Source organism: Lipotes vexillifer, unplaced genomic scaffold (assembly GCF_000442215.2).
Source record: "Lipotes vexillifer unplaced genomic scaffold, Lipotes_vexillifer_v1.1 scaffold392, whole genome shotgun sequence".
Classification (NCBI taxonomy): domain Eukaryota; kingdom Metazoa; phylum Chordata; class Mammalia; order Artiodactyla; family Lipotidae; genus Lipotes; species Lipotes vexillifer.
In genome coordinates, this window is record NW_006776123.1 from 294,893 (window position 1) to 305,580 (window position 10,688).

Genomic DNA, 10,688 nt, shown 5'->3' on the forward strand with positions numbered 1-10,688 from the left:
TCTTAACCTTTCCCAAGTGGAGGAAAAGAATTTGAGGAAATAAGAACTTTGGAGAGTGTCCCGCAAGCCCAAAACTACAAAAGAAGCATAGAGATCATAGCCACTCTTCACTGATTCCTGTCCACGGATACTGTGTGGTTCCCCAGAGCTGAGAGCATACTCTCCTAGTGAGGACAGCTTTCCTAAGAGTCAGCATTTCTCAGACATGTCTCTAAAGGATAAATTCACATTTGTGAGAAAAGCATCTTTTCTTTTTTTTTTTTTAACCTCAGATGGCCCTTAATCCATAGATAACAGAATCAGAAGATCCACACTCACCACAACTTAAGTCTCCAGTTGCGCTTAGTCCAGGCGCTATGTCTAGATGCAGGGGCACTTTCTCCTCCTAGGGACATCCACGGGTACTCAGGGAAAAAAAAAAAAAAAAAAAAGACTGGGGCTTCCCTGGTGGCGCAGGGGTTGGGAGTCCGCCTGCCAATGCAGGGGACACGGGTTCGTGCCCTGATCCGGGAAGATCCCACATACCGCGGAGCAGCTGGGCCCATGCGCCATGGCCGGGGTTCTTCCAATCTGCAGATACTATTTGGGTCTCATGGGATAAGCCTTAAACATAAAATTCATAAAGTTGAAATGATGAAGGAAATAAACCCGGAAATAGATTGGGTGACATTTAAAAATACCTGAAGGGTAAGGAAAAAAAAAAAAAAAAAAAAAAGCCTGGCAAAATGGCTCTGATGACTGGAAAAGCTTTTTATACATTGGCATCTTTCAAAATCGTGAAGCCCTGTTCTATATATACAAATATATATTGTTTTAAAAACAGCCCAACAATGAAGGATTATCAGACACTTGGCTAGCAGCCACCCCTACTCTGCCCTGCAACCAGAAATTCTGAACAGGGAAATACCTAGCTATGGCCGACCAGCAGAACGGGCTAATTCAGAAGAGATGAAATGAGGTTACACGGGTGCCATCTCCCAGCACAGCCCGGCCACAGGAACTGCTCACTTCCTGTGCGTTTCCTCCCTTCCTCAGCCAGCTTCCATCTCACTTGCCTGCCCCTCAAGGAGATTTCACGGGCCAAGTCCCCCAGCACCTTCATTCTTTAGGATGAGGGCAGACTCTGCTTCTGGAGCCTCCTGAGCCTGCACTGCGTGAACACACTAGGGAAGGGACAAAACAAAACGACTAAGGAAAGCATGATTCAGTTACTCCTTAGCTGACGCTCTGCCCTGTTTGTCGTCACCATCATCATGAGGTTGGTTTTAAAACCAGCACTACCTCTCTTAAGAAACTAGGCATATAGGTGATAAATATCAGCTTCTCTGGTAGTAGTTTGAGAGTCCTACAGCCTAATGTAAACCCAGGGCAAGAATTCTGTACATAGTATGTTTTTTGCGTGCTGATCTGTTGACGACATCAAAAAATGCCACCCGCTCCCCATGTGATGGCATCTATTGATTAAGAAAATCCATAAAGACAAAGGGCTACTTTAAATACAATAATTCTTTTAAATTAGTCTGCATTTTATTTAATCATAGCAACATCTATTTGCATGACATATACATGCAGAAAACGTTAATTTAGTCTATAGAAAAAAAGTTAGGTAGAGCTCATATGGATTTGCACACTGCTTTTGTTGGGTTAAGGGTCAGCCAACTACACCCAGTGTGGCACATCTGGTCCTGATCTAGGACTAGCTTTCATAAGTGAAGATTTTGATGGTAGGGAACACAAACACCAAACCTAAATGAAGCAAAATGTTACCCCCAACACAAGAAAAAAATTCATTCTTTTCAATTGTAGCCCTATACTACAAAAGAAAATTGTGCTCTATTATTACTATTATACTTTAAGTTTGGTCAATAAAAATTTCGTGACAATTGTTTTATAAGTACCTATATAAAGAACCTATGTAACAATAATATTCTCATTTTGCTTAACCCCACAAAACCTAAAATTTATTATTGGGCCTCCTATAGAAAAAGTTTGCTGACCCCTTTGTTTGATCCAAAACCCCCAGGATCCACCTCCCACAGGTTCGGGGCAGCCGCTTCAGCGACTGTCACTCCCCCGGGAATAGGCTGACAAAACAGTCAGGAGGCTGGATGTGCTGGGGACACCTGGGTAGGCGTGGGGCAGGCAGGACTTGGGATGCACAGACACTTCTTGGCCATCGGAAGCCACCAATTGGTTGCTAATGTTTTGAAAGACTTGCATTACTCCTGTGTGGATTTTCAGCTAACTGGCTTTCAGGAGGAAGAAAAACACACGCAGCTGTCCTCCTGTGATTTTAAGCGTGTTGAGCTACCCATTGCAGCACCGGAAACCATCGAGGTCCCGAACACACGGAAACTTCTCTGGGTCAGCTTTTGGAACAGTGTGATTTGTACACCTACTGAGCCTGACAAGGGAAAGGACCTGACAGCAAATCAAGAGCAACGGATCAGAGGCTCTTCAGGCTAAGCTCTCCCGACCTTGGATTTCTGCTTTTGTTTTCAGATCCATCTAGGGGCACAGCAACGCAGAGCTGTCAGCCCAAGGTGTCCTCGGGCTCCCCTGTCCAGGCAAACCTGCTCACTGACCTTCTTGGTACAATCAGGATGACTATTCCACATCCAGCACCCCCCTCCCCCAGAGCCTCCCCCCGGCACCCACTCACACAACCTCACCCCGCCACGGCCCACAGTCTCTATCACTGATTTCTCTTCCTTTCTGGCTTAACCCAGAGCCACCTCCACAAACCTCCAATAAGCAAGTCCCTGTAGGTCACGGGAGATGTGCACGTTGTCTGACAGCTTAATTAGATCACTTTTTGATGACAGCCAGGCCTGCTGCTGTGAATGAGCCTGAGTGAGAGGCTTAAGGCCATAGAGAAAGGTGATACAACTCCGTCTTATAAACACTTGTTCGATAACTGTATGATTTCTGTCCTTCAGGACGGGACAGATCTTTGTCTGCTCTCTCCATGGCATTGTCTCTGCACACAACTGATGTGTGCAAAGACCTTCTGGCATCCAGGCTGCTATGCCTAAGTGTGCCTTCTCAAAATTAAATTTCATTTATTTCTCTGAATAAGTAATACATGCACATAACGCAAACTTCCAATGTTACAAAAGGTTATCCAGTGATCAATCAGTCTCCCTTCCACCCCATCCCCAAGCTTTAAGGGTGGTATTTTATTTATGCCACTCACCTGTGCTGTCTGACCCTGCCCCAGTGCTTCCAACTATGAAACCCATGTATTGTCTGCATCCTACAGTATTGGTTTTTTAATGGGTCTTTTATTTCAGATGGCTGAGTAAGAATGGGATTCAAGAAATACACAACTGTGCATTCAATGGAACCCAACTAGATGAGCTGTAAGTAGCCCTGACTATCCTTCCAGGTCATTTAGAGGGAAATGGCTCTTACAACAGTAATGTTTACATGGCTTCGTGTTTCCCTTCTTCTTTCCTCAACTCCATCCCCAGGAATCTAAGTGATAACAATAATTTGGAAGAATTGCCTAATGATGTTTTCCAGGGAGCCTCTGGACCAGTCATTCTGTGAGTAGCTTCCCCCACGTCCGTATGCAAGAGATCAGCATCTTACGTTAGAAGTCAACTTTCTCCAATTCAGGGAAGCTTATGATGCAGGGCTGGCAATTAAGATCAAATTTTATTTGTGTCATCTGCAAAGATTTATAGGACAATTTAGGGCTGATCCACATTCTAAATTTCAGTAAAGTAGCAAGAGTGACAACAACAACTAACATTTAATGAGCACTTACCAAGTCCTAGTCAGTGTTTTAAAAACTAAGACGAATTTTCTAATTTAATCCTTACAACAACCTCTGTGGTAGGAGCTATTAGTCCCATTTTAGAGAAGAAAAAATGGGCTTGCCTGGAGGGGTCAATTCATCCAAGGGCACAGAAATTTTAGAGCACAGATTCCACACCAAACTGGTTTAACTCATAGTACACTCCTAACCACTCTGCTATACATCTCTTCCCTGAAAGGGAAAGCACAGTTCTCCTTCCTCACTCTCAATGTCCAGGAGTTTCCCTCAAACCAGTGAGATATACACACACATTTATGTCTGGATCCTCTTTGTCTGGATTCCAGATCTCTTGGGACGTACCCAGTGCCTCTCAGCCTTGCATCAGCACCCCTCCTCCTATTATTGCTTCCTCATCTCCATTTCTCCCCCCAAGAGAGACTCTCCCCTATTCTCTTCTCATCAGGCCCTGCTCTTCCACAAGGGTCACCCACCTCTTCCCTGACAATCTCAGCCAACAGTGAATGCCTCCTCCTGTGATTCACACAGTCTTCATGGCTGCAGGGGCCCAAATCTGCAAGGGCTTTTTAAAAATGTGTTTTCCTAGGCTCCAAGCAAGACCCACTACATCTACTGACAAATGTACTGTGGGAATAAGAAAGGAATCTGGAAGGAAGGAGTCAGAAGCAAGAAGAAATAGTGAGCAAAGAAATAGATAAACGTGACTAGATGTAAAGGTTTGCTAGATGATCCTCATATAGCCTGCCTAAGGCCAGCTGGGGCATTTGGGAGCCACTAGCCGGCACCTCTTACTTGGCAGTCAGTATATATATTATCTACCTATCTATGTACCATCTATCAACATCTCTTCATTTTCACCAAAGAGCTTCTCCAGTTGACCCTTGAACAACACAGGTTTGAACTGAGTCCACTTACATGTGGATATTTTTCAATAAATATATACTATCTGTGGCTGGTTGAATCCTCGATGTGGAATCATGGATAAGGAGGACAGGGCTATGAAACTTGGGCATCTGTGGATTTTGGTATCTGCGGTGGGTCCTGGAACCAATCCCCAACAGACACCAAGGGGCGACTGTATTCAGGCTGGAACCCATGCATCTCTGGAATGAGATCCTGTATGGTAGAGCAGAAACTCCATAAATGGTTATTACTGATGATAAAGGATATGTTGTGACCTTATATGGGACTCTGTCTCTTTGAAAAAGTTCAAAGATTATTCCGGAATGCCTGGTTTCAGATAGGCAATACGTACGAACGAAGGGAGTGTCCACATGATTAAAGCACAGATGCCAGAGCAGACTACCTAGGTTTAAAACCAGTTCTTTCACCTCTCTAAACCTCGGTTTCCTCACCTAAAAAATGGCAGAAACAAACAAAGAAATGGCAGAAACAATAATACCTATTTCCTAATACTGTTTGAAGCTTAATAATATTATATATGTGTGTGTGTGTGTATATATATATTTATATTTATATATTCACTCATTGATTCACTCACAGATAGATCTTAAGCACCAGCTGTGTGCTATGCACTGCATATAGTGCAAGGAACAAAAGTTTTTCCTCACAGAAAGCTTACATTCTTATGAGGGGGAGTCAGACAATAGAACCAATATGCAACTTAATAATATCAGGTCATGATGTGCCCTATGAGGCACCAAGTAGGACACGGGTGTAACAAACGGGAAGCGCCAGGCATAGAGTCCCTGTGTTCCAATATACGGAGTCTTCAGAACTTGTAATGCTTAGTCAATGTTTCTTATTCTTAGAGTACCTGGGAGACAGAGAGACTTAGAGAAAGTGCTTTTGATGCCTTTGACCAGCAGAATAGCAGTGTGCCAATTTCACTTAGCTCACAGTCCTGAGGGTTTTGAATGTGCCTAAATAGGCACCTCTATCTGTTACGTAAGAACATACCTGTGATGGGGTAGGTTTTCATATGTGACCTGAACCAGGTACACTATAAAATCACAGCACCTTAACCACTGTCTGCTACTGAGAACACTCAAGTTGGACAGGATCCCCAACTAGCTCATTACCCAGCCGAGGACACCAGAGACAGAAATGCGAAGTGACCTGCTATCGATCACACCGCCGCTGTTAAGTGGCAGAGCTTAAACCAGAAACTAGGTGTCTTGCCTTACACCCCACGCAGTCCCAACATACCATGTCACCAAAAGTACATAAACATGTCCAATCAAACATCTAAAAGGGCCCCTAAAATTAACTGTGAACTAAAATAGGGGGGAAGATAACTATAAACACCAGACCCCTGAGCCCAAGGACACCAGTAAGTGACACACACACACACACACACACACACACACAGCACAGCACAGAAGAACGCCCCCTGCCGTTGACAAGCAGGTTCCAGGCTGAGGCACTGTGCAGTGTGTCTGATCAGTGTTCAGTGGAAAACAAACATGAATCCGCAGCCAGCCCTGCCACGAATGCCAGCGAGAAGGGATGCCGTGATCACCAGCAGTTCTGCAGGGTCCTCGAGTTACAGGCCCATTTTCCACCCTTTTACCACAGAAACAGTGACTAAAATTGATAGAAAGTCCAAAGGAATTATGCAGCACTTGCCATGACTTAAAAAGGTAGAGAGTGATAATACATTCCTACATCTTTCCGTTGCAATGCATGAGGATATGCGTGCAATATCCTGGCCGAAAGCCCAGCCTGTAACTGCTGGTCTCCTCCTCCCCTTAGGGGCAAGAGGGTTGATCAGCTGAACAACAAGCCTCCTTTTCTGGGGCTTTCAGGTTAGTCCGCAGATGTCTTACCAGCCTCTCTGGCTGCTAACCTGGGACTCTAGGGCCTATCCCATCCCCTGCTTCTGCAACCTGATGCGCCAACCCCCGCTAAACCCTGGCCTGAGAGCTGCTTGTTTAGTGTGTGCAGAGGACCGGCCCACGCTGGTGCTGCCGGTTCATGGGTTGGAGAAGGAGTGTGTGCAGACCACTCAGCCCACAGTAGATGCGGCTCAGGTCAGGGCTGTGACCGTGGCTTGGGTCAGATTCCCCTCCCAGAAAATCAGACTGTGATGTGGATATCTGCATGCAAAAGGTTTACTGGATAGTGCTCTTGGAGTCTGTGGGGAGTGCTCGATGGACGCAGAAGCAGGCTAACAGGGAAGTTGAACTACAATGCATTTGCAACAGAAGCTTCCGCTAATCCTATGGGGAGCTCTGGCATTAAGATGGCCCTTCAAAATTGACTGAATTAAGGTAAGGGGCCAGGCCTTTTCATCAACAGTCATCGGGCGCAGGCTGGCCCTGAGGAAGAGCCAAGTCTCAGGTGACTCAGGCGAGGGCAAATCTCAGAGCAGAACTCGGCTATGGGCCACCTACGCTGTGAGTGGTCCTCAGCTGCCCTCAAGCCATGGTTCTAAATTTGACCTTGCATCAGAATCACCTGGCATGCTTGTAAACCCCTAGATGGCTAATCCCCACACCCCCAGAATTTTTTTTTTTTTTTTTTTTTTTTGCAGTACACAGGCCTCTCACTGTTGTGGCCTCTCCTGTTGCGGAGCACAGGCTCTGGATGCGCAGGCTCAGCGGCCATGGCTCACGGGCCTAGCCGCTCCATGGCATGTGGGATCTTCCCGGACTGGGGCACGAACCCGTGTCCCCTGCATCGGCAGGCAGATTCTCAACCACTTCGCCACCAGGGAAGCCCACCCCTGAATTTTTTTTTTAATTAATTTATTTATTTTTGGCTGTGTTGGGTCTTGTTTCTGTGCGAGGGCTCTCTCCAGTTGCGGCGAGCATGGCCACTCTTCATCGCAATGCGCGGGCCTCTCACTGTCGCGGCCCCTCCCGCTGCAGAGCACAGGCTCCAGATGCGCAGGCTCAGTAGTTGTGGCTCACGGGCCCAGCTGCTCCGCGGCATGTGGGATCCTCCCAGACCAGGGCTCGAACCCGTGTCCCCTACATTGGCAGGCAGATTCTCAACCACTGCGCCACCAGGGAAGCCCCCACCCCAGAATTTTTGATTCAGCAGGTCAGCGGTGGGCCTGAGAACCTGCACCTCTAACAACTTTGCAGGTGAAGCTGACGTTTCTGGTACAGAATACACACTGAGAATCACTGCCCTAGAACCAGTGCTGGGAACGGGGAAGCTTGGCCGGGTCTCCAGAATATCTCCTCCAAGAGCTAAGTGTGGTGAAATCTCCCTCCCCAAGAGGCTCAGTGTTTTGTCCCCAGTAGATATATGCAAGGGATTCTAAAAGAGTTAAGGGGAGGGCACCCAAACCAAACATAACTCCTTTCCTGAAGGCAAAAATTTTAGTTGACTGCAAAACAGGGAGCCTCTGAACACCTGAGGGTGCAAGGATAAGATGTTCCACTGCAAAGAGAAATAGATGCAGAGAAAGCTAGGGGCACACAGACAAGCTCCACTGAGTTTCCGAGGAGCAGTCTAGCATCCTCACTTCCCCCTCATGAGACTTGACCTTGAATATCAGTAGCCATCTGAGTTTTCACGTGATATTCTGAACTCACTCAAGTTTTCTTTTTCTTCCTTCCTTCCTTCCTTTCTTCCTTCCTTTCCTTCCTTCTTTCTTTCTTTATTTTTAGCAATCAAGCAATTGCTGTTTCCTTGGGAAACCATTTCCTGTGGGGAAAATTTAATGCATTGCCTTTGCAGGCTGGAGCCGGTACAATCATATTCTGATGGTTTATCAAATTGATGTGGCTATAGCTCAGATTCATTTGATAGTTCAGATTCAAACACTGAGGTGTTTGTATAAGAATGATTCTCTTCCATTACCAGTGTGCGCACAATCCTATAGATAAGCAAATTGCCTTTTTATTCCGCCTGGGATCATGAAAGAGAGGTCTTCTAGCCATTTGTCAGTGTAGTATACACCAGAAATGTGCTCTCACTTATGGAAATGATTGACCTGTAACAATATCTTTACTGGGAAAAGCAGAAATTGTTCAATCAAATTTGTGGCACTGGCTAAAACACACTTTATTAAATGGGGCACAGAGCACAGTTTAACTCTCCTGACTCAGTGTCTTATTACTGACTGCTGCTTCCCTTTCTACTTTGTATCTCAAAATCAAGAATCCTAACAATGTTGAAACAGCTCAGGATTACTAAATCTCTTCAGCCATTGTCTTATGAGTCTCCTGTTCGTACTACGTTTCAGGATTTAAATTCTCTAAACCAGCCAGAATGTAGCATGTGCTGAAATGTTAACCAAAGTGGCACCTTAAAAAGAAAGGCTGCCGGCATGAGACCAGCCTGAAAGACAAGGATTAAAAACACCAGCCCATGATTACCCCTTCCCCTGCTGATATAAATGTCTATGGACTTTTCTTAATCCGTGGAGATACCAGAGAAGCATTTTTCTGCCAGTCCAAAATATGGAAGTCTTATGATAGTTTCCATGTTTGCTCACCCCAGCAAGTATGCAGTAAGCTTGAAGTAAACACTTCTACAAACACTTTTATTTCCCTATCACCCAGGAACCACTTCTGCTAAAGACTTTTGCTTTACCAAACTCTAAGTGACTCTGCATCTCTCATCTCTCTCCTACCAACCACTCCCTCCTTTCAATATCCACCAGCGGACGGACGCTCGGGATCCCAGGACACTGACAAGATGCCAGAGTCCCCCAGAAGCAAAGCCACCTAGTGAAAATGACAGCAGCTCACATATTTTGGAGCTGTGATGAGGAGGAAGCCGAAATACAAGCTAACCCCAGAACACTCAGCAGACAGAGAGGCACCAACGCTTCCCGAGCAGGCTTCCCCAAACAACACCTAGTCACTGGATTGCATGCAGGTCAACCCACACACACATTAGTCTATTTAGTCTTCAATCTGAGTCTATCTCCTTGTAAACTTTGCACAAGGATGCTCTCTTCCTTGATTCCTTTGATACTCTCAGTCACATATAATTGCCTGCTGCAGAAGCACCGTTTTGCTGAGCCCCCTTTAAATCCAGATTTCCTCTCAATCTGCCTTGCATCTTTCTCCCTTTAGAATTGCTCTTCTGTAGGACTTGCTTCAACTTCTCATTTTTTTTATGATGCTGAGGCATCTCTGCTAATCAGACAAGTATCCACTGAGTAGATTTCATGAACCCAGCTCTGTGCCAAATATTAATACCGTATAGAACACAAAAGTATCTTAGTAATCCCTGCTCTCAGAGCATCCGAAACCTGGCTGAGGAGACAAAACAAATATACATGAAAAGCTGAATAGTATGAAACAGCAGAAGAGATAATACAAGGTACTAGAGTCTCTGTAAGTGCTAGAGGTCAGAAGACATCACAGCTGGCTGGGGTGATCTATCTAGTTCCTTTCCCAATCCTCCATCAGTGCCATTCCCCAGCCTATCTTTGAACAAAGCAACAATTTTCTGGGTGCTTACTATGTGAAAGGCACTGCTGAGATTGCAAGGAGCCCTCTGCCCTCCAGGAGAGAGAAAATGCAAATACAAACAGCTAGTATATAAAGCAAAAGATGGTACGTGAGAGAGGCAGAAAGTATACAGACTATAGTGCTATTGCACTCTTAATGGCGTTCAAGGAAAAATACATCTACAGCTGTTAAAAATGATGGGGATGACAGAATCTCAGAGATGTCAATGCGAGTCTGTTTGGGTACTCTATTTCTGCATAAAAGCTATCCTTAAACTCAGTGGCTTAAAACAATCATTCCATTTCCCCCACAGTTTTATAAGTTTGGGTGGCTTGTCTCTGATCCATGTGATGTCGGCTCAGGTGGCTGGGTCCGGGGGGATCTACTCCAAGCTGTACCCTTCACCCATATATCTGGTGCATCTGTGCTCCTTGGTACCTCTCTAAACACACACACACACACACACACACACACACACACACACACACACACACACACACACACACACACACACACACACACCCGCC

The 10,688-nt window shown here is 45.6% G+C and overlaps 1 protein-coding gene across 3 annotated transcripts in view; it reads left to right on the plus strand.

The window, feature by feature from the left end:
• Positions 1-10,688, plus strand: part of FSHR (follicle stimulating hormone receptor) — a 178,790-nt gene that overhangs the window by 153,752 nt on the left and 14,350 nt on the right. For all 3 annotated transcript variants that reach the window (XM_007450286.1, XM_007450285.1, XM_007450287.1), the window contains 2 exons: positions 3,294-3,362; positions 3,474-3,548. In XM_007450286.1, coding sequence (XP_007450348.1) covers positions 3,294-3,362; positions 3,474-3,548 — 144 coding nt within the window. The remainder of the gene's footprint in view (positions 1-3,293; positions 3,363-3,473; positions 3,549-10,688) is intronic.